The 25,159-nt window shown below is 38.1% G+C and overlaps 1 protein-coding gene across 2 annotated transcripts in view; it reads right to left on the bottom strand.

Moving 5' to 3' along the window:
• The window catches only part of AGBL3 (AGBL carboxypeptidase 3), a 48,638-nt gene extending 30,113 nt beyond the window's left edge, over positions 1-18,525 (bottom strand). For both annotated transcript variants that reach the window (XM_044920068.1, XM_044920069.1), the window contains exons 1-6: positions 18,466-18,525; positions 17,493-17,553; positions 14,744-14,929; positions 7,069-7,173; positions 2,459-2,597; positions 299-1,078 (exon numbers count right to left, since the gene is read on the bottom strand). In XM_044920068.1, coding sequence (XP_044776003.1) covers positions 299-1,078; positions 2,459-2,597; positions 7,069-7,173; positions 14,744-14,929; positions 17,493-17,553; positions 18,466-18,525 — 1,331 coding nt within the window. The remainder of the gene's footprint in view (positions 1-298; positions 1,079-2,458; positions 2,598-7,068; positions 7,174-14,743; positions 14,930-17,492; positions 17,554-18,465) is intronic.
• Between the last annotated feature and the right edge of the window lie 6,634 nt (positions 18,526-25,159).

The raw sequence follows: 25,159 nt of genomic DNA, 5'->3' as shown, positions 1-25,159 counted from the left end.
TGTTACCTTTAGCTTTAGCAAGAAACCAGATTTGGGATAAGCAAATTTAACTATTAGTTTCACAAAGCCATTAAAATGTTCTAGAAATTTATTCATTATTTAAGAAAAAGCTAGTGAATCCAGTGGCATAATGCCAGAAAGAAGAGTGGAAAGAATGGGGAAAAAATTAAGTAGCTATAGTTAAACTATCAGTTAAGCTATCTTAAAAGCTAGAGTAAAACGAATGGGATGGTGGGAACAAAAATCTCACTACCAAGTTCACTAAATAAGCAGAGAGGTAATTTGAGGCTTATTTTACCTACGGATCATGTTCCGGGTATACCAAACAGAAGGAAATGATTCCTTCCGGAAAGATGTATAATTACGGTTTAAATCTCGTCCAGCTAAGGAACAACGATAATTTCCCACAATCACACCATCTGGATTCAGCATGGGTACCACCTTAAAGATGAAAGTGTCCCGAAGCAACTGCGCATCACTTGAGTCTCCTAAAATATAATCTAGGAAGCCTTTCATGATCCAAGAGCTGTTGGTTTCTCCTGGATGTACCCTTGCAGTCAAAATCACAGCCTTTCGTTTTCTTGAGTCAGTGCTCTTGAAGGGAGTAGTGATTGTTAAAACATACACCATGTTCCTAGCAATTGTGTGGCACAAGACGCGTATTTTACAAAACTTTGACCGTACTGAGTCATGACTGATAGTAGAAAGATATTCTTGCAGGTTGGTGTAAGTATATGGATAGCAGTGAGCAAAGTAGCAGGTATCTTTGTTGTGTGGAAATTGAAATGTCCATGTAAGAGAGAAATAATGGCGCCCCTCTTGTCCCTGGTTGTTCCTGTAATACTTGATTTGATCTCCTATTCTCTGCCAGCCAATATTATGAGCCTTGGCTTCTTTTTCAGAATAAAAGAGTGGGCGCATACCCCGATTGTAAAGACTAGCAGGCTTAGTGAAATTGATTATAGTGAATCTGTAGACTATTCCTGCTTGGGTATTAGTGACTTGGAAATAGTACCACTGGGTGTGTTTATTTGTGAAGAGGTCAGGGCGCACGGTCAACTGGTATTCATATTCTGCCCTAATACACAGAAGGAAAGAAAAACACATAAAAATGTAAAAATGACATTCAAGTTCAAATTAAATAAGGAAAATTATTTTACTTTTACCTATTCACAGAAAGCCTTTTTTCCTGAAGCTGTTTATTTAGGCAGCATCCAATAGCAAGCAATTGTAAAAGATCAAAGTTTTGAAGCTTTCTCTTTTATTGGATCTGAAACTGCTTCTATGCTAATTCTCTAAAGTCTTTTTATTTTTTTGTAATTCAAGAGAGCACATTAAAATGGGCATTTGATAAAAAATTCCATATTTCAACCCAATTATGCTTCCTATAGAAGAAATGATTAAAGAGCTCCTAAAACTGAAATCAAGTCCGATGTTCCTTTTTTTACTTCAGATATATATTCCTGCTTTCTATTAGATTCAAACTCTAGGGATCTGAAATACTATCACTTAGAAAGGTTTAAAACATATAAATTAATAAAAGCACATACATTAAAAAATTTGAAACTCTTTGAGGACTGTATTTGAGAAATATTTGCATTCCCCATACTTAGTCACTGAGGATACTTAAAGGTAAAAATAATTTTACTGGTACGTTTGTTTTATACACATATACACACACAATCTTACTGGGTTAATTGTGACTTTTTCTTTACCAAGTAACCTTCTATTCTATTCTATGTACTTCCTTTGTGTGTATGTGTGTGTTAACAACAGTGGCCTATGAATAGATGAAATGAATAATGCAAAACCACAGCTGTTGCATCTAGGTGATGGGTATGTGATGGTTAATGGAGAACTGTATTATTCTCCATACTTGAATTTTTTTATAGTAAAAAATTTTTAAAGAATGCCCTTGGATAGCATGCATGTTCCCAAACATGTTTTACAGAACATTCATCCCAAGTATTATTCCATTAAAAAGTTTGAGAAGCAGTGTGCGTCTCTATGACAATTCATATTGGCATATTAAAAATGCACAGTACAGGGGTGCCTGGGTGGCTCAGTCGTTAAGCATCTGCCTTCAGCTCAGGTCATGATCGCAGGGTCATGGGATCGAGCCCCGCACTGGGCTCCCTGCTCTGCGGGAAGCCTGCTTCTCCCTCTCCCACTCCCCCTGCTTGTGTTCCCTCTGTTGCTGTGTCTCTCTCTGTCAAATAAATAGATAAAATCTTAAAAAAAAATGTACAGTACAGAAACCTGTTTGACTTAAGTTCAGAGTATTTGAATCCAGAATGTGAACCTTTCATACCCCCTTCCTTCATAATCATCTCTAATTGGCATCATACCTCAAGGAATTGCAGTTCATTTATGAATACTAAAACTTCAATGTACCCAATACCAAAAATAATAAATTGCTGAAGGTCTAGCTTCTCAAATAAAAATAATTAAAACCTACACTTTGACTACCTTCTGTAGATTTCCACTCTCAAACCTTGCTTCGAACGTCAAAGTATTGTCATAGTTATCCACAGGTTGCTTCAGAGGTGTTCGGTTGCCCCCTACTCGGGAATACACAAAACAGGGCTCCTTGTAAGCTGATGACAGAAGAAGACCATACTATCAAACCATGTCTAGAGTACACGGATTATCCTGCATAAAGTTTGGAGCCACAGTATAATTGAAGTGTCACTAAGGATTTTAAATTTTTAAGTAATGTGACACACAGATTTGTTGAAATAAGAAAGTCTAAGAGTATTCAGACTAGAAAAGCAATGCCCAAAATAAATTCATGTATTTCTCACATTAAAAATATTTATTCTGCTTCTGATTATTATGGAGTAATTGGTCCTGAATTTGCCCTTTCACTATAAATAACTATAAAGCTGGACCAAAGAAAATGAGCTGTTTTCACACATCTGGATAACATATAGACTAGGACTATACAGAATGTTTGGAAAAAAAAAATACACGAAGTAAGTCCATGTCTAACCTTGGCTTTCCTCCTGGCAATACTGTCTGACTACATCTTAAGAAGGTGGCACTTAAGAATAGTAGTAGGGCATGGGCGCCTGGGTGGCTCAGTCGTTAAGCGTCTGCCTTCGGCTCAGGTCATGATCCCAGGGTCCTGGGATCGAGCCCCGCATCGGGCTCCCTGCTCGGCGGGAAGCCTGCTTCTCCCTCTCCCACCTCCCCTGCTTGTGTTCCCTCTCTCGCTGTGTCTCTCTCTGTCAAATAAATAAATAAAATCTTTAAAAAAAAAAAAAAAAAAAAGAATAGTAGTAGGGCAGTCTTACTGAGCTGAGGAGGCAAGACTGTTGCTTGTGGCTGCTGAAATTATGAGGCAGGACACCAGAGAGAAGAAAGCTACATAGGGCTGAGGGTTTGGCTACAGAAGTACAGAATAAGACTCAGTAAGATAAGAGAGTATTAACTGTGGGGCTGAGATATCAGATATGCCATTCTAGAATATATTGTAATTCTAAACTATCCAGAATGGAAAGACTTCATTGAGTATCTCAGGCATTCAATCATGACTCCAGAAAGGCTGCATTTTAGGTGTAAGTACCACATCCAAGGGCAAGGACAATGACCTAGGACTAAATGACTAAGACAAAATGAAAACAGATCTGCCCTTATTAAAAAAATAAATAAAACCAGGGTGCCTGGGTGGCTCAGTTGGTTAAGCATCTGCCTTTGGCTCAGGTCATGATCTCAGGGCCCTGGGACTGACCTCCAGATCAGGCTTCCCACTCGTGGGGGGCTGCTTCTCCCTCTCCCTCTGCTGCTCCCCCTGTTTGTGTTCTCTCTCTCTAATAAATAAATAAAATAAAAAAATAAAACCAAAGCTGAAAGAAGCAAAGTGATCTGCCAGCAATTTAACTGCCTACCAGAACAAAATTCAGCATAATTTTTGAAAAGAACGTAATACAGACTCCTACGACATATCTTTCACAATGTCCTGCATATGATTAGGAAAAAATTATGAAGCATGAAGAAAAGCAGGAAAAATGTGATCCATGGTCTCACACACACACACACACACACACACACACACACACACGCTTTCAACAAACCCCAAGATAACCCAGATGTTGGGATTAACAGAGGACTTTAAATACACACACACACACACACACAGAATTGAATTGAACATATGTATTTAAAGACTTAAGGGAAAAGATAGATAATGAATATGCAGATAAAGTAATCTCAAAAAACCCCCCAAACTACATAAAAGAACCAAATGAAAATTCTAGAAATACAACAGATATTGACGAGGATGCAGAGAAAGGGGAACCCTCTTACGCTGTTGGTGGGAATGCAAGCTGGTGCAGCCACTTTGGAAAACAGTATGGAGGTTCCTCAAAAAGTTGAAAATGGAGCTACTCTATGACCCAGCAATTGCACTACTAGTATTTACCCCAAAGACACAAATGTAGTGATCCAATGGGGCACCTACAGCCCAATGTTTATAGCAGCAATGTCTACAACAGCCAAATTATGGAACAAGCCCAAATGTCCATCGACAGATGAATGGATAAAGAAGATGTGGTATATATATATAATGGAACAGTACTCAGTCATCAAAAAAATGAAATCTTGCCATTTTCAATGACATGGATGGAACTAGAGGGGATTATGCTAAGCGAAATAAGTCAATCAGAGAAAGACAATTATCATATGATCTCACTGATATACAGAATTTAAGAAACAAAACAAAGGCTCATAGGGGAAGAGAGGAAAGAATGAAACAAGATGAAACCAGAGAGGGAGACAAACCATAAGAGACTCTTAATAATAGGAAACAAACCGAATGTTGCTGGAGTGGAGGAGGTTGTGGGGATGGGGTAACAAGGTGATAGACATTAAGGAGGGCACGTGATATAATGAGCACTGGGTAGTATATCAGACTGATAAATACTGACCTCTACCTTTGAAGCCAGTAACAATTATATGTGAATTAACTGAATTTAAATTAAAAATAAATTTAAAAAATAAAATATATAGAATAAAAAAAAAAAGAAAGATAAAGGTAATAAATAAAAGCAGCCAGAGAAAGCAAACACATCACAAACAGGAGAACCATGATAGGAATTACTAATGACTTCTCATTAGGAACAACAGAGGTCAGAGGCCAATGGGATGACATTTTTAAAGGACTAAAAGATAATATGTAAAGTGTTTCAGTGTTTAGACCCATGCCTGACACATAGTAAGCACTGAATAAATTTTAGTTGTTGTTATTTAAAAAAAGAAAAATTCTAGAAATAAAAAATACAATAATTGAAATTAAAGATTAGATGGGTTTAAGAAAAATTGAATATTGCAAAAGAAAGACTCAGTGAACTTAAAAACAAATAAATACAATTAATCCAAACTCAAGGACAGAGAAGGAAAAAAAACATAAAGATCCACTGACATGTGGAACATAGCTAGAAATCCAGCATATGTGTAATTGGAATTCCAAAGGACAAAAGAGAATGAATAATATAGAAAAAATATGTGAAGAAATAATGGCTGAAAAGTTCTCAAATTTGGGGGAAAAAAACCCAACTCTATTAACCTATGGACCCAAGAAGTTAGCAAACATCAAGCAGGATAAATATAAAGGTATCCAAATCTAGGCAGATCATAGTCAAATTGCTAAAAACATCCAGAGAGAAAAAGACACATCACACATAGAGGGAACAATGATAAAAATTACGGTTGTCTTTTTATTAAAGACAACAGATGTCACAAGACAATGGCACAACATTTTTAAAGAAAAAAGTCTTGAGGGGCCCCTGTGTGGCTCAGTCAGTTAAGTGTCTGACTCTTGGTTTCGGCTCGGGTCATGGTCTCAGGGTCCTGAGGTTGAGCCCTGCGTTGGGCCCCCCTCTCAGCAGGCAGTCTGCTTCCCCTCTCTCTATCCGTCCGCCCCTCCCCCAACTTGTGCACACACACTCTTCCTAAAATAAATAAGTAAATCTTTAAAAAAAAATCTTTAGAAGAAAAAAATATGACCCCAGAATTCTTTCCCCCCAGTTATTTAGGGACTTCCCTCTCCTACAGCTACAGATCTGGAAACCATTTTGTCTTCTTACTCTTTCAGGACTAGAAGAAACAATGATTTTGCTCTGTTGACAGTCCTAGGTTGCTTTACCACCCCTTGTTAGTCTCCCTTAATTCTATCCACACTTTGGTAAGTGATACTTTCATTAAACTTTCTTAAATTACTCCAAGTATGCCATCCAGTTCCTGACAAGACCCTGACTGACTCACCTTAACTATTTTAATATTTTATCAGATCTTATTTAAGTTGTGTGTGGAAGTTCTAAGGCAGGTTAGCCGTGCAAATATTTGAAATTAAATTAAAAAAAATCAGAGATGCTTGTCTTTACCTTTGTTGTTAAAAATATGTGAGTATATGATTTCTACAATTGTTTGCTGTATAGGAAACAATCCTTGTAAATTTTTCTGTTTTGCCAGCCCTTTAATTGTGCAGGAGTCCCATACTTCCTTACAATGGTGCTTTAGGAGCAACACAGTTGAGGATATAGGCTGAGACATCTATGTTTGATTATTTGCATTCTATCATAAAGCAGATAAGAGATTTTGCATTACTAGAGTTCTCAAAGTACAAATATTGATCCTGCCTGTTAAGAACACTTTCCTGAGATACCATCTTAGATGTTACTTACAGTGTGGGGTATTTCCCCCTTTGAAAGATGCAATCTCAAGAAAGTATCAAACTGGCATGAAATAAAAAGAAAATCATCTGAAAGATTTCATGAATGTGACCTATGAATAGAAAGGCAATAATAGTCGTACAACACTCCACTGGATTTATCTTTGAAAACTGATGTGAAGCATAATTCCTTCTAAATATAACTCTCCATTGTAGTGGGCAATACATTTTATTTTAAAGTAACTTTGTATAAACTGCAGTACACCTTCAAGAATATGGAGACAGGGACTTCCTGGTAATGTGCAGTTTCCATTATAAACAGCAAAACAAATGTAATTAAGGGATGAATCTAGGTACCAAATTATATTTTATAGCAATGTGTCTCATTATGTACTCACCATCTTCAGCTAGATAAACTACAGTATCTTCCTTGGAGTTTGGATAAAGGGGTTCCATCTCTAGGCCTGTTGGGGTGTACAATGGCTCAGGATAAGGAGTCCAATCTGGAAAGAAAAAAGAGAAAACTTTATTTGAATACTACTTCAAAATAAAACGTGAAATTTTTATTGTATATTTTCAAGTCATTCATTGGTATATTTAGGCTAAAATTTAGTGTTTTATGCAGGACTTAACTATCCAGGCTTTCTCTCTTTCAACTATCCAGTAAGCTAGCTATGGATTGTTCTGTGGTGGCTGGACAGGGTTTAAGAGAAAGCAGAAGTACACAAAGACTTTTGAGACCTAGGTCAACACTGACATGCTATTGCTTATGCCACACTTGGTTTTGCGAAAGCAAGTCACAGGGCATCCTATTTCCAGGGGTGGGGAAAAGAGGACACCTCTTGATAGAAGAGAATGGAAGATGACATTACAAAGGGTGAAGATACATGGATGAAGGATTGTGGCTATTTTTTAAACTTAGTAAAATTTACTTATTATATATAATGCAATGTACAGATCTGAATTGTATGTTCAATGAGCTCTAACAAATACATAGATGTATATTTTCTTTTATTAAAAAGAAAAATTGCTGAACCTTTTCTCAGAGTGGTTGTACAATTTTACACTCATACCAACAATGCATTAAGAGTTCCAGTTGTGGACTCTGAGAAACAAACAGAGGGGTTTTTTTGAGGGGGGAGAATGGGTTAGCCCAGTGATGGGTACTAAGGAGGGCATGTTCTGCACGGAGCACTGGGTGTTATATGCAAACAATGAATCATGGAACACTACATCAAAAACTAATGACACTCTGTGTGGTGACGTAACAAAAAAAATAAGTAAAAAGCAAGCTAATAGAGTAAGAGTTCCAGTTGTTCTACATTCTAATATTTGGAGCTGTCAGCCTTTAAAATTTTTTAAAATTTTGCCATTCTAGTGTAAAGTGGTATCTCACTGTGATTTTCATTTTCCTTTCCCATGTTTAACACTTTTGCACATTTATTAGCCATTATATGTCTTCCTTTGAGCAATGTCTGTTCAACTCTTTTGCCCATTTTTAATTAGTTTTCTTTTTATTATTGGTTTGTAGGAATTCTTCCTATAGTTCGCATACAAATTCTTTGTCAGATATGTGCTGGGAATATTAGACTGTGGCTTGCCTTTTCATTTTGTTGTGTCTTTTGGTGAGAAATATAAAATTTTGATGAAGTCAAACTTATTTTCATTGTTTCTTTTTTCTTTCTGGGTCCTCTCTAGAACTGTTTTTATCCTAGGATTATGAAGACATTGTACTATGTTTTCTTCAAGGAGCATTATGAATTAATTTTTATGTTTAGTCCTGTGATCTATCTTGAATTAATTTTGTGTGTGCTGAGAGGGGTAGAGGTCAAGTTTATTTTTTCTCTACATGAACACTAGGTTGTTACAGCACCAATTATTAAAAAGACTTATCCCCACCGGATTGCTCTGGTGACTTTATTAAAAATAATTTGGTCTTAAATGTGCTAGTCTATTTCCAGATTCTACTCTGAAACACTGTTTTGCCAATTATTTGTGCTCATTCTACCCATAACTCACATGGCCAGAAATAAACAAAATGTTTAAACAAAATGTTTATGAGGAATTATACTTATGAGAAGTACAAAACCAAAGAAGTATAGTTCTGAGCTTTATTACAAAGCATATAGCATTTAGATCAAGATCTATTACATTGCCAGCCCCTCAGAGGCCCCACTCATACCCCCTTCTAATCACTCGTTCCTCCTTCCCCTTGAACTATAACCATTAACCTTACCATAACACAATCGCTTCTTCATCTGCCTTTATAACTTTATAATCTGAGTATTCATACATATATGTGCATAAATATATCTACGTATTGATATGAAACTATAGCTTTGTTTTGCCTATTTTTGTACTTACATAAGTTGAACTACATAATAGTCTTCTCTTTTTTCACATATTTGTGAAATCAATCCATCTTGTGGTGTGTTGCTGTAATTCATTTTTATTGCTATAGAATTTATTACATAAAAATGCTACAATCTATTTATCCACTTCTATTTATAATGGGCATTCAGGTTGTTTCAGGTTAAGGCCATCATGAACAATGGTTCTATGATAAGCTTTATACATGTTCCTTGGAACACATGTGCCCACATTTCTCTTGGTTATAGATCCTGAGGTAGGAATTCTAAATTTTAGGACATACATGGCTTCAATTTTAGTTGACAATGCAAAGCTGTCAACCAATGTATAGAATCAGCCATCAGCAGGTTATGCTCCACACGGTCATCACTGCTTACTGCTGAGCTGAAGTTAAAATGTAAAATGTAGTCTCCTCTGATTTCCATGAAACAGTACTCATCCACTGATGGATATTTGGATTGTTTCCTTTTGGCTATTAGAATAATGGTACTATATTAACACTTACATATAAGCTTTTTGGGGGGCATATGTTTAATTTCTCATCAACACATGTTATCAGATTTTGATTCTAGTTATTCCAGTGGGTATAAAGTAGTATTTCAATGTGGTATTTATTTGCATTTCCCAGATGACTAAAGATGCTGAATATCTTTTCATGTGTTTATTGGCTATGTTTTGTGTGTACTTTTGCCAAGAGTAGCCTAGAAAATGGAAAATTTTTAAAAAGAATAAAGTAATGGTATGAACCAAGTTTATCACATAACAATTTATTTTAAAGCTTTAAGCTTTAAAATTCATGCCACCATATGAATAGACAAGTTAATGGAATAGAGTAAAATTCAAAATTAGACCTAGAAGTTTAGCATTAATAATTGTGGCATTTCCAATCAGTTTACAGGAAATAATTTAACAACTTTTTAAACAATTGGCTAGATGGTTACAGGACTGGATTGAGAGCTTGCTTCTTGCATCAGAATGGATTGCTGATGGGTGAAAACTTTAATCACAGAAAAAAATACAACTTGAATAGAACTAAGAGAAACATGAGGGGTGCCTGGGTGGCTCATTCGTTAAGCATCTGCCTTCGGCTCAGGTCATGATCCCAGGGTCCTGGGATCGAGCCCTGCATCAGGCTCCCTGCTCGGCGGGAAGCCTGCTTCTCCCTCTCCTGCTCCCCCTGGTTGTGCCCTCTCTCACTGTGTCTCTGTCAAATAAATAAATAAAATCTTAAAAAAAAGAGAGAGAGAAACATGAGAACTTCAAAACCCGGAAGCCACAGAAAAATGACAAAGTGATTACATAAAAATTAAAAATTGCTGCATGCTAAAAAGGCAAATGACAAACTGAAAAAAATTATGCAACATATATGACACAGTAAGCCGATCTTCTGACTACATAGAGAACACTTACAGATCAAGAAGAAACAAAAAGTACAACCAATAATAAAATGGGCAAAGGATTTTATCAGTTGACATAAAAAGCCAATAAACACACCTGTTGGCCACTTGTCTCTCTTCTTTGGAGAAATGCCTATTCAAGTCCTCAGCCTGTTTTTAAATTTAGTTATTACTGTTTTTGCTACTGAGTTATAGAAAGTCTTCATGAATTTTAGAGATTAACCCCTTATCATATATGCAGTTTGCCAATATTTTCCTGTCCCATACATTGCTTTTGAACTGTGCTAATTGGTTCCTTTGCCACACAGAGCTTTTTAGTTTGATGTAGTCCCACTTGGTCTATTTTTGCTTTTGCTGTCGGTACTTTTGGTGTCATATCCATGATATCATCAACAATAGCAAGGTCATGAAGCTTTTCCCATATATTTTCTTCTAGGAGTTTTACAGATTCAGGTCTTATGTTTAAGTCTTTAATCCATTAGCCATTTTGAGTTTTTTTTTTTTTTTTTAATATGGTATAAGATGGTAGGGGTCCATCTTCATTCTTTTGCATGTGGATATCCAATTTTCTCAACATTTGTTGAAGGGATCATTGTATGTTCTTGGTACTCTTTTCAAAGATCAGCTGACTATATAAACATGGATTTCTGGGCTCTCTATTCTGTTCCAGTGGCCTCTCATGTCTATCTTTATACCAGTACCATACTGTTCTGACTACTCTAGCTTTGTAGTACATTTTGAAATCAAAAAGTGTGATGTCTCCAGCTTTGTTCTTCTTTCTGAAGATTAATTTGGCTATCTGTGGCCTTTTGTGTTCCATCTGACTTTTAGAGTTGTTTTTTATTTCTCAGAAAACGCCACTGGGATTTTGATAGGGATTGCATTGTTAACACCACTGAGCTCCAGGGAAATGAAAATCAAATGAAAATGAAAATCAAATGAAATCAAATGAAAATGAAAATGATACCACAGGGAGGTATCATTTCACACCTATTATGATGGTCATTATCCAAAAAACAAAAGACAAGTGTTGGCAAGGAAGTGGAGAAACTGGAACCCCTGTACACTGTTGGTGGGAATAAAAAATAGTACAACCACCGTGGAAAGCAGTGTAGAAGTTCCTCAAAAAATTAAAAATAGAACTACCACATTATCCAGCCGTCCAACCACTGGGTATTTACCCAAAAGAACTTAAATGAGGATCTTGAAGATATATTAGATATTAGCACTCCCACATTCATTGCAGTACTATTCACAATAGCTAAGATGTGGAAACAATCTGAATGTCCACTGATGGATAAATGATACAAAGAGAATGTGCTACACACACACACACAGGGAGAGGGAGGGAAGGAGGGGGAGAGGGAGGGAAGGAGGGAGAGAGGGAGAGGGAGAGAAATATTATTCAGTTTTAAAAAAGGAAATCCTGCAATATGCAACAACATGGATGAACCCTGAGGACATTATGCTGAATGAAATAAGTCAGTCACAGAAGGACAAATACTACATGATTCCACTTATATAAAGTATCTAAAATAGTCAAACTCATAGAATCAGAAAGTGGAACAGTGGTTGCTAGGAGCAAGCGGGAGGGGAAAATGGGGAGGTACTAATCAACACATTTAAAGCTTCAATAATGCGACGAATAAGCTCTGTAACAACTTTGTGCCTCTAGTTAACAATACTGTATTGCACACTTAAAAAGCTGCTGAGGGTAGACCTCATGTTAAGTACTCTTACCATAATAAAATAAATATAAAAACTAAAACAGTCAATATATATATACATAAAGATGTTCAAGGTCACTCATAAATAAAGAATATATAAATTGAAATGCAACATATAAAACATGATATCAGACTGTTGAAAATCAGACAAGTAACTAAACAGTGTTTATGAGTGTATGGGAAAATAGGCCCTCTCATTGTGTAGTAAAGGATTAACTCAGCAGGCCTGGGTTGTCCAAACTCTGTATACATAAGCAAGCTTTCACCCTTGTTAAACTCCTAGAAGATAACTTCTCAGACTTTGGAATATCCTGCTTGATGAGAGTCTGTCTGTCTGTCTACTTGGGGCTTTGGGTCATACCAGATAATTTATGCCAGCAATGTGACTTATGGTAGAGGGACTTACACCACATGCTATCAATTTTAACAGGAAAGGCTAGAGACTGAGTAACTAAGGTCAGCCACATGAGTACTCCATGGAGATATGACCAGCCCCTAGAAGAAACCATAGACCCCAAAGCTTGGATGAGCTTTCCTGATTGGCAATACTTCATGTGTATTATCTCACATCATGGCTGGGAGTATTAAACACTGTCCATAAGACTACACTGGGAGGGGACAACTGGAAGCTTGTGTCTGATCTCTCCTGGACTCTATTCTATGTTCCTTTTACCTTTGCTGATTTTTTTAACCTTTGCTGATTTTAATCTGTATCATTTCAATGTAATAAACCATAACCATGAGTATAACAGCTTTTGTAAGTTTTTTTTTTGAGTTCTAGGAGTCCTGCTGTGATCATTCAACCTGAGGGTAATCTTGAAGACCACCAACCACACTCATACAAACTTATGACTATACATTGTTACAGCTCCTTTTAAGGGCAATTTGGCAGTATCCTTTTAACTAGAAACTCCAGGAATTTACTCTACAACTAGACACACACACACACACACACACACACACACACACAGAAGGACATATATAAAAGAATGTTCATGAAGTTCTGTTTGTCAGAGCCAAAGACTGGAAACATCTAAAACTCAATGATAAGGCACCAGTTAAAGAAAGTATTGTATTCACTGAATTAAATCTAATGAACCAATTTATTTAAAAAAGAGATTGGTATATATGAGCTTATATGGAAAGACTCTCAAGGTATATGGTTGTGTAGGATAGTGTTCATTTATAGCTGACTGGAAAAGCTCTATTTTCATAGCTGGGAAAGTCTGGATATCTAGCTTTGACAGTTGGCCAAGGTAAGGACAGTAAGATTTATAATGTGCTATTTAAAGTCTGAAACTCCCCTGGTACCCATCATGGGCAGTTTGTTTACTGATGGTTTTCATTTGGCAGAATCAGACAGCCTGACTTGACCATAAGACCAGGGGGGCCTAAACACCCAGCTGAGAAATTTTGACTTGAAGTTTTCTGAAGCATATATATATATATATATGTGTGTGTGTGTGTGTATATATATATATACACACACACATATATAGAGAGAGAGAGAGAGAAAGGAGAGGGGGAAAGAGGGAGAGGCACTTCTCCCTTCCCCTTTCTCTATATACTAGATAATATGAAGAGAAAACTTAGTTTATAAGAATGCCTAAGTAGCATCTAATTTAAGTAAGCAATATAGTAAGTATAGACAGTTACAGTAACTATAGCCAGTTTTTAATTTTATTCACCAGTGAATGTCTAATAAGATCTCTACCTGGCAATAATGTATATGCTATCATCAACCCAAGGTGAAAAAACAGTGGCAGTGAGGAGGTAATGAATAATGGAAATGTTTCTGTTATTCAGCTGTGAGGACTGGGAAGATAAAGCTGCAAATCACTGAATGAAAACAAAATTTGGGACTGCATATACAGAAACATAAAAATATTCACTAAAATATGTCCTCTTTGGGTCCATAAAACATATATTAAGGGAAAGAAGCAGAAAGAGGGAAGGAGAGAAAAAAAGACAAAGGGGCACAAAGATAAAAAAAAATAAGAGCGGAAGAGAAGTGGGAAAAAAGGGAGAAAGAAAGAAAGAGGATAAAGATACACAGAGGAGAAAAAAGATATTCGGGGGGCGCGGGGAGCAAGAGATATGGAGAAAAAAGGAGCAAGACTGCAGAACCATCTGGCATACCCTCTGTCCATGACCTCACTTTATGTATGAGTTTGAATGTGACTGGAATACTCATGCTATTTCAAATTGTTCAGAATTACAAAATTCTGGCACGTTTTACGCCCCCCTTTAAGCACATGTGGCTTCTGAACACTTGAAACGTGGCTGATCTGAGCTAAAATGCAAGTGTAAATGCACACCAGATTTCATATGAAAAAAAAAAGAATGCAAAATACTTTGGATAAATTTGCGTTAAATAAAATATATTTTTGAAATCAATTTCACTTGTTTCTTTTTCCTTTTTAAAATGTGGCCACTAGAAAATTTTAAATGATACATATAGCTCATGTTATATTCCTGCTGGAATGCAATATTCTAACACCACGAGTCTCCTCATTAAAATTAAGGTTGGCAAAGTTAGTTTGCTAATATTTGAATTCCAAAAACTGCTAAGAACATACCAATATGCTGGACCTTTTCATCAATGACCTCACAGTGGTACGGCCACCGTGTAGGGCTCAGCGGACCAGAAGAAGAGACACCATATAAATCTCGTGGTTCACGAAGACGTGGCACCCATCTCCCTAGTTGATATTCCAACAGTATCTGGGTAGTTCGGGGGAAAAATGGGTCACTAATAGAGTCAGCTGAAAAAAAGATTCAAACACAATCATGAGTGATAAGCAGCAAAACCCCAATTCCTATACTTTTTAAATATATTCCTTTTTCCCTTCCAATACCATTAATTTGTATTTATGGATATCATTTTATAATTCATGCCATTTTAAAAATAAAGTTACTATTGAAATTTTATAACAATTGATCTTCACAATAGCCAAAAAGTAGTTGTTGACCTCAGATACTATTAATTTATGCTAAATTCTCAATGCTACTCCAAAAACATTTGTTTCTTGCAGGTTTTCTAGCAAACTGTCTACTGTTGAGTCTTTTTTTTTTAAGATTTTATTTATTTATTTGAGAGAGAGACAGAGACAACACGAGCTGGGGGAGGGACAGAGGGAAAGGGAGATGGACAAGCAGACTCCTGCTGAGCATGGAGCCTGATGCAGGGCTGGATCCCAGGACCCTGAGACTCAGGACCCTGGGATCATGACCTGAGCTGAAGTCAGATGCTTAACCGACTGAGCCACCCAGGCGCCTCTACTTAAACTTAAACACACTGAGGCAACTATTTGCCCAATGGGTTAAATACACCCCATGACCATAATTCCTCACCACCTACTAGCTCTATATCCTCAAAGGTTGCTAGAGAACTCTCAGTCACAACTTCTTCTCAGTTCTCATTCTAGGGTCACTGTGTGACACAACCCCAAGAGCATAATACACACAGAATACAATGGGGTTGCCCCAAGTAGGTAATGCAGAGGCCCTGTCTCTTTCAATGGGCTAGCTGTGGGACATCAAATTGCTGTGGATAATCTCCCCTCCCTAAGCTCCTATACCTTGTCTTTTATGATGCTACACTTTCTGGTTTTCTCCCTACTGTTCACATACTTGGTTCTCCATTTGTCTCCTCTTGCTCTACCACCTCCAAAACGTGGCTTTTTACCTAGATTTAGTTTTGGGCTATTTTTGTACAAGAGCAGATATAGCAAGTTGGACTAGGAGTCAGACAAACTGAGTTCTATTCTACCACTTTGTTTCTATACGATTTTGTTTGGCTAATGCAGCCTCTTTGAACATAAATTTTACTGTATGTGAATAAGAAATAACACCACCCTCCCTTGCTACTTCTCAGGATTGTTATTTAGATCCATTTATTCAACAGACTGTTACTAAGCATCTAGTATTTCATTATGTGAACAGACCACATTTTGTCTAATTTATGGTATGACTCAAAAATGGCAAGGCAGCTATGAATTAGAAAATAAAATTAGATCCATATCTCATACTATTCATAAATGTAAATTATAGAGAAATTAAATACCAAAATTCAAAGTATTTAAACTTAGATGATTATATTGGTGACCTTGGGGTAGGGAAGCTTAAACAGATATAAAAATAAAGAGCCACAAATAAATGATAAATTTAACATCAAAATAATTCTAAATAATAGAAGCAACATTAAAAAAGGATTACTATGAACAGGCAATTCATTATAAGAGTGACTAGAGACAAGCATATAAAATAATTCTCAATTTCTTCAGCAATAAAGGAAATGTTAGTGAAAACAGTGAGTCACCTCCTTTCTTCCAACAGATTGGCAAAATTTTAAAAAGAAAAAAAGGATGGCAAGAAGTCCATAAATTAGTACTACAAATTTTCTATGAGTATGGGTATAGATATGTGTATAAATGCAAAGAAAAAGGTCTAGAAGGATACATACCAAACTGAGAATAGTAGGTATCTCAAAAGATTTGTTTTAGGATGATGGTAAAAAAAGAAAGGAAAAGAAAAAAAAGAAAAAGAGGAAAAAAGATAAATTAAAGCCTTATTTCAATTTCAGATTACTTGTGATAGATATGTGAATACTAAGAAATATTTTAGATATACACTAAAAAAAACCTCTAAATGTATACATTTAAAAAAAATCAAGTATACATCAAGATTCCACATATATGTTCATTTGCAAATCAATCACTTTATTAAGGAAACTATACAGGCAAACTTCATTTAAATAAAAATGTACTTCAAAACAGTGTCCATTATAACTTGAGTCATACAGTAAATTTAAAGAGCTAGTTATTTAAAGAAATGCCTATTTAAATCCTTATGTTAAGTGTATTCCTTTATAAAGTAATGACTACTTTTATTTAGTTTCATTAAATATCAGGTTTACCTAAAACCTTAAAAGTTTTTTTTTTTTTTTTTAAAGATTTTATTTATTTATTTGAGAGAGAGAGAGCACATGAGAGGGGGGAGGGTCAGAGGGAGAAGCAGGCTCCCTGCTGAGCAGGGAGCCCGATGCGGGACTCGATCCAGGGACTCCAGGATCATGACCTGAGCCGAAGGCAGCTGCCTAACCAACTGAGCCACCCAGGCGCCCTAAAACCTTAAAAGTTTGAGCTCCAAAAGATTCTTATAAAAGTGGATACATTTTCTTTCCTTATCCAATATCAGAATACACTTCTATATTATTCAATCTGAATTTTTTTCTAGTTTCTTCATTTTCTTATTTTTCACTGACCCTGAGTGAATACTCAAGGTCTTATCCTAAAGAGAAGGGAGAATATATGGATAAGTTCAAACCTGTTAAAAGTGCACACCGGTGGATATCTTCGCTTACAAATTTCATGAAGTTATCCTCATCCTAAAACAGGAGAGTTTTAAAATATTTTTAAAAAACCAAGTTTCCACATCCAGAAATTTTTTACATCTATTTCAGTACTTAGAATTGAGTGCTTCTTTCTATTCTGTAATGAATGAAAAAAATCAAAGGATTATTATGGGCCACTGGTCTCAAAGTGCCCAATACTTCAAATATCCTGAAACCTTCAAGTTTTCATCCCCCTTCTTTCATTGGGTAAGGTCATATTAATGACTGTACGGAGGAAATACAGTTTAAAAATTCCTGGAAACCTGGCAAGACGATTTAAACTTCAATAAAGTTAACAAAAAGAAAAGCAGCACAGAAAGCCATGGACTTAAAGAGTGATACATTATTTTAGGGAGCTTATTTTGGGACCTTAACTTATATACCTGATAATTTACATTTTACTAAAATCTGAAGGAAATCTCTCATATGTACTAGAACCAGACAAACTATTTTGAAATACTGCATTTTGTTTTTCCCTTTTTCTTCCTCCATGTCCTTTCCTTTGTTACATCAGAGCCACATTAAACCTATTATGGTGATACCCAGGTTTAGAACACAGGGGATCCAGTATTACGATACATATTATGATATAACAGAATACATATAAGTGAACATGAATTATAAAAATAAAACCTTAGTAATGATTTAATACACACTGTTAAGTAAAACTCAGAAGAATCTTAGCCAAAATATTTTCTCAAAAATATCAATATAGGTTCTCTTTCTAGATAAGGCATACTGCACATAGTAGTATCTTGGCTTTCAAATTATTTTCCAACTTCAGTGACAAGTGGTTTAAACATCAATTGATTTTTACAACCAACTGATTTTATAATATTTTTACTGGGAATTTATAACACAAGTTTTATCTGAAATTAAGTGGGATAAAGTTGAAAAAAAACATACGGATTCATCATCACTGATTGTTCTGTCTGAATAGTCTTCCTTTTCTGAATCTTCTGACATTTCTTCCAATATCTGGCTTGAAATTTCTTTTATTATGTAGGTAGGCTGTAAAACAATTTCTAAGCAACTTATTTGACAGTTTTCTGTTTAACTTGAAGGTGTTTATTACATTAAATGAGTAACCCCAGATATATCCAATTGTGTTTAATTAACAGTGACAACAGGCTTCTCTAAAAGCTAAATTAATTAGGACACAGCTAATTAAACATTCAGCTTCAAAGATTTGAAGAAATTTTCCATTTCCATGAAAAAGAGACAAAAATCACAATAAAAGACTAATCAAGTAAGTAATTTAATTGAAAAAAGAAATCTCCAGGCTACACAGCCAAATCATTTACATCCTGTATTTACATTACCACAGGGCATAGCAAGTTCAGAATGATCCTGAGGCATTTATTTATTTTTATTTTTTTTTTTTAAGATTTTATTTATTTATTTGAGACAGAGAGATTGAGAGAGACAGAGAGCACATGAGAGGGGGGGAGGGTCAGAGGGAGAAGCAGACCCCCCGCTGAGCAGGGAGCCCGACGCGGGACTCGATCCCGGGACTCCAGGATCATGACCTGAGCCGAAGGCAGTCGCTTAACCGACTGAGCCACCCAGGCGCCCGATCCTGAGGCGTTTAAAAAGATCACGAATGAAAGAAAAATTATACTTACTCAGGCAATGAAATCTAACAACATAGTTTAAATTTTTTTCTGCTTAATTTTCAATTGACCAAAAGCTCAAATGACTACAATACACTTTTCTCTTTATATTTTGGTTAATATTCTGTAGATACTGGCTCTAATATTCAATTATTCTTACTTCAATCTCAATAGCTATCAGAAGGTTATATTGGCCATGACCACGACTCCTCCCATGCAAGCATCCTCCCAAGTGGTTATTAAGACAATGGAGTAACAGAAATTCCTTGCTAAGATTCTATTATTTTTGAGAGACCAAAGGAATTTGCCAGTTTCCAATCTATTGGTTTATGCTCCTCTCTACACAGAGCAAATAACTACTAATGCAAGAGGGAAGACCCCTCCAGTATTAAGAGACTTAAGTCTCAATCTGGGGATCACCACAATTCCAAATTTGGAAAACTTGGCATAAATCCTGATTCTATTTCCTTACATGAACACAGGCGGCACACCAGCGTGCTGACCTGCTGTAATGTAAAACCTGGGCTTCAGGAAAGCCACACACACAGATTATCTAATGGGCGCTTCCTGGGTAGCTTCCACGTCGGCGGCAGAAGAGGCAAAAGCAGACGCTTTTGTCCCCTGTTTACCAAACATTTGCTCTTCCCACCTTCAGCCCAGCCGGGCAGGTCTGCGGGCAGGCACGGTCACTTTCTAGGTGGGGAGGACCGGGGCCTTTTAAGCCACAAGTGGTGTCGGCAAGGTGTTCCTCCCACCCTCACTTCTGGACGCGGCAGTATGGGAAGGAGCTCACTTTCTGGAACGCGCCGTCTTCCAGGCGCGCTCGCTTCCCGCAGGGGGCGTCCCGTCTGCGATGTCTTTCCCCTCTCGACCGCCTTGGCCGGGCCCTCGCCCCCGCCCCGAGTCCTCTGGCCTGGCCAGTCGTCCCTTCCCTGCGGGGAGCAGCCGTCCTACCGGAAACACCTACAGTCTAGCAGCTGGAAGCAGCGCCGCTGTAGTTTAACAGCCCCAGCCACGCCCTTCGCCCCGCAAGAGGCGCGGCCACACGTTTCCAGGGCAACGGGACCCCCCCCCCCCCCTCGCGAGACTTCCGACAGTCCTCGGGAATCACCTAGCGACCAGCGCGGAGGAAAAGAGCCCACGCGGGATTTCGGCCGGGGAAGGGGAGAGCCCAGGGGATGACGGGAACTAGGGGCTGAGGAGCTGGGGGCGGAGAGAATCCGCAGCTGCGTTAGGGTGGAGCGCGGGGCCTGGCGGGAAAATTTAGGAGTGGGGAAGACGGAGCAGCGCTTTGTCCCTCAGGTTCTGCCCGTCGGTTGTTTGTCATGTCCTTTCTCCGAGGAGGCAACAGAGCTTACTGGTTAAGACTTGGGCTTTGTTGGTCTTCATTTGTACCCACACTGGGGGGCATTCCGCACGATTGTGTGACTATAATCATCCTTATTCAGAAAACGAAACTTCTCTCTAAATACTTGATAATCGAGTGATAGACAATACTCAAAATTCTTATCAGCTCAGAGATCTTTAAGTAGCATAATTGTTAGCAAATGTATTGAACACCTGTTACCTTCCGAGGCGCTACGTAAATCACTTTACATGTATTGTCTTATCTAATTAAATACGTTCTTCCCATAACAGACTTAGACATTCTGGTCCATAAGGGACTTAAAGACATTATTCCTGAAATCATCTTGATTTCCCCCTGGCCTTTACCTCTGGTTGATAATTTAACATATTTGAAACAGCTTTCCAAATGTAGCTGAAAAAAAGTCTTGAGCTGTTTGGTGTGTATGGGAGGAAAAATGTTTACTCTGTCTTTCTGAGTTCTTTTGGCTGGTATATTCATTAAATTGATGAGATTCATAGGAGAAAAATAAGTTTAATTTCTTATGTATGGACACCTCACAAGGACATGAGAGCCTCCAAGACAGGCAACTGAGGCTCATATGCTACCCTGAACTAAAGAGAAGGTGGGGCCTGGGGCTTCAAAGGGAAAGAAGACAATTCACAGGAAGGTGGGAAGAGCAAATGTTTGGTAAACAAATGTTTTGCCATGCCATGCCATGCAGAGACAGGGGACACAGGAATTTGAACAAAAACATGCCCTTGCCAAGCTCCTTCTGGCTTGCTGCACCTAGCCCATACTCTTTGTAGTTCTCTCCGGTGATAGCTGTTTTCCTGGATCAGGCCCTCTTTCTAAATTCTTAGAGGCAGTTAAGGGGAAGATAAAAAGCTCTTCCTGAGTCTTTGGGCCTAGATTGTCTTCAGCTTCAAATAATCTGCATGCCAAGTGGCACATTTTGTGGATGTTAATTCTGAACCCCGTCAGGTGCCTTTTATAGCTGTACTATGTTTTATGCCATACATATGCAACAAAAAGGTGACATACACAGAGAATATTTAAATATGGAATCTATTTTTCTGTTGGATTTTAGAGTCAGGGTTGCAACCCATAGGGTGTCAGATATATAAGGTGAAGAAGCTCCAAGAAATTAGCTAACCAGGTTACACAAGAAATCAAAGGCAGAGCTGGGGCTTAAGTCTCATGATTTTTAGTCTAAATATTTACATGATCATATTTCAAGTACTCCTATAGAGAAAAATTATTGCAGTGCATAAATAAATAGTAATTCAACAAAACTTTGAAAATCATGATCATTTATTCTTTCATTGTTTCAACTAATTTTTATTGAATGCCTACTACTTGGCAGGGATTGTTCCCCTGTAAGGCTATTGGAGGAAACCAAACAGACATTCCTCAGGGAGGTTATGGGAGAAGACAGACAAACCAATGGGAAAAAAAGAAAAACAACAACAAAAAACAAAACCCCACTCAGGTGATGATGATTGCTGTGGAGAGAAATAAAGAAGAGAAAAATAAAGAGCCTGGGAAGTACTCCAGGTGGGTGGGCCTTGGTAGGGGTAGCGCTCATTCCCTCCCTCCCTCCCTCTCCCTCTCTCTCTTTTTTAAAGATTTATTTATTTATTCAAGGGAGGAGAGGGAAGGGGCAGAGGGAGAGGGAGAGAGAAAAGCAGACTCTGTGCTGAGTGCAGAGCCTGATGTGGGTCTCAATCCCAAGACCCTGAGATCGTGACCTGAGATGAAACTAAAAGTCAAGACGCTTAACCCGACTGAGCCACCAAGGAGCCTCCCCCACCCCTTTTTAAAGTAAACTCTACACCCAACATGGGGCTTGAGCTCACAACCCTGAGATCAAGAGTCGCATGCTCTACTGAGGAGCCAGGTGTCGCAGGGTACCTCTTTTGATAGGGTGTCCAGGGAAGCCTCTGTGACCAGGAGGCATTTGAGCAGAGACAGAAGCAAAAGGATGAGCCATGTTTATGTCCAGGGAAGACCTTGCTAGGCGGGGAAAGCAGCAAGTACAAAGGCTCTGAGAGAAGACCAGGTTATGAATTTTACTAGGCTGTACTGTTTAGGTGAAGCTTAACTGGAGTATCATTTTTAGGAAAATTTCATTAGATTTCCTTCGTAAGTAAATTTTAAGTTGTTTCCTTAAGTACCTGCTTCTTTTGAACTTTTTTTTTTTAACTTACTGTATTTCAGATGGTAGTATATAGTGAAAATTCTTTGTCTTTAAGTTAGAGCGGAAGTAAGGCCTGGAGTAAGTTTCTCCGAAGGACTTCGTCGATCTGAATTTTTGTTTCCCTTCCCTATTATCTTATCTGAGCATTTCACAGGACAGACTCCTTATATACACAGCTTTGGCTTCTTGACAAGGCAACTTTACTTCAGCAGCAACTTTCCCTTGTCCTATTTTTTTGTGACTTTATTTAGTCTAAGCCTGCAGTATAAAAGGCATTATAATAAAAGTAAGAAAAGAGGAAAAGGAAAACCAAAACAATACTCCAAAGAGCACAATGACTAGTGTGGGAATCAGGAGGAAAATTTACTTTAGCAACATGCCCAAATGTAAGTTGTGTTAGGAATGTAAGTTATTTTGTGTAAGTATATCACTTGGACTTTGTTGAGCAGAGACTTAAATACAGTGATTAGGGCAATCAGAGTTATTTATGACATCACAGAATTTAGTGGTTATGTGGCTGTCGAGGTCTTGTCACAGTTTGGCTGAGGAAGCCATAGTAGGTCCTAGGAGTCCTGGGGTCCTCTAGTATACCCATCTTGGCTTTCCTCAGACTATCTGGGTCTAGAATGTCCTGCTATAGGGTCAAACCTCTCAAACTGTTTCCAAGTTCAAACCTTGAGTTTTTTTTTTGTAGATTTTATTTATTTATCTGACAGAGAGAGGGAACACAAGCAGGGGGAGTGGGAGAGGGAGAAACAGGCTCCCCGCTGAGCAGGGAGCCCGATGTGGGGCTTGGTCCCAGGACCCTGGGATCATGACCTGAACCGAAGGCAGACGCTTAACGACTGAGCCACCCAGGCGCCCCTAAACCTTGAGATTTTTAAAAAAGATTTATTTATTTTGAAAGAGAGAGAAAGAGAGAATGTGCATGGTGGGGAGGGGCAGAGGGAGAGGGAGAAAAGAATCCCAAGCAGACTCCCCGCTGAGCTTGGAGCCCGCCGAGGGGCTTGATCCCAGGACCCTGAGATCATGACCTGAGCCCAAATCAAGAGTCGGATGCTTAACTAACCGAGCCACCCAGGAGCCCCTCAAACCTTGAGACTTGTCTCAGCCAATTAACTAACCAAGACTCAGCTCAAGGGTCATCCCCATAGTGAAGTCCTTTCTAATCCCTCTATCACTGGTACAAGTAGTTTGTATTGTTAGTTTGTATAATGTGTCTAAATCGGGGGACTATAGTGAAGCATTATTCTCCTAAACACTTGGAAATGGAAATGAGGTTAGTAAGAATGCCCCCTGCCTACCTAACAAATAATGGAGAGGATAAATCACCTCAAAAGAGAAAGAATGTTCAGTGTGAAGTCTCATGACAAAAACCATGAAATGGTCCTCCCCGCCGGCAACCCTCACCAAATACCTGCCCCTGAACTGTGCAACAATGAAGTCCCCTTTCCCACAGAGGACATGTTGCCAGATTCCACAACTTTCTAGCCACTTTCAGCTACTAAAACACTAAAACTTTTGGTTTTTAAGATTTTACTCTGAAATTTGGTATCAAGTACATTTTAAATGTCAGTTTCAAACTGGAATCAAAGCCTTCTTCCTCCTTACCCTCCAGACAGCCTAGATCTACCCCTAGCTCTGGTGGCTTGGGAAGTGGGAGTGAGTTGGTGTTTTGCTATTTGCATTCATCCTGGCTTCCTTCTACGTGCCAGTCCTTGTTATGTTAGGATGAGCAGGGGCTGGGGAGGAAAAGGGCAAAAGTCTCTTTAACTGGGCCAAATTGTAGTCTACACAGTTGGTCTCAAGTGCTGTTCTTGCTCTTTGTGGGCTTCATGAGGGTGGTGACTCGGAACTTTCTTCAAGGCAAGCTCGAAGCCTTTCTTCAAGGCAGTAACAATCTCTTGTGAGAGACTGTGGGGAATCCTTGTGAGGAGTGTTGGCTCAGAGGCCAACTGCCTGGGCTCAAATATTCTGCCACTTAATAGCTGTATGATCTTAAGTCTTTATCTTATTTTATTATTTATTTATTTATTTATTTATTTTATTATTATTATTTTTTTTTAGAGAGAGAGTGTGTGTGTGCGCATGCGGGAAGGGACAGAGGAAGAGGGAGAGAGAGAGAATCCCAAGCAGGCTCCAACTCGGGGCTTGATCTCCTGACCTTGAGATCATGACCTGAGCTGAAATCAAGAGTCAGACGCTTAACCTTAAGACTGAGCCACCCAGGCGCCCCTTGAGCAAATTCTTTAACTTCTCTGTGCCTCAGTTTATTTACATGTAGGGTGTGGATAATACAGTACTACGGAAGGTCCCCAACTTATGCTGGTTCAACTTATGATTTTTCAATTTTACAATGGTATGAATTGTAAAAGCAATATGAATTCCGTAGAAACCATACTTGGAATTTTGACTTTGGATCTTTTCCTGGGTTAGCCACAT

This window comes from Neomonachus schauinslandi, chromosome 12, assembly GCF_002201575.2.
Source record: "Neomonachus schauinslandi chromosome 12, ASM220157v2, whole genome shotgun sequence".
NCBI classification, from domain to species: domain Eukaryota; kingdom Metazoa; phylum Chordata; class Mammalia; order Carnivora; family Phocidae; genus Neomonachus; species Neomonachus schauinslandi.
Note: the sequence above shows the minus strand (reverse complement) of the source record. Positions and strands in the feature narration are given on the sequence as shown.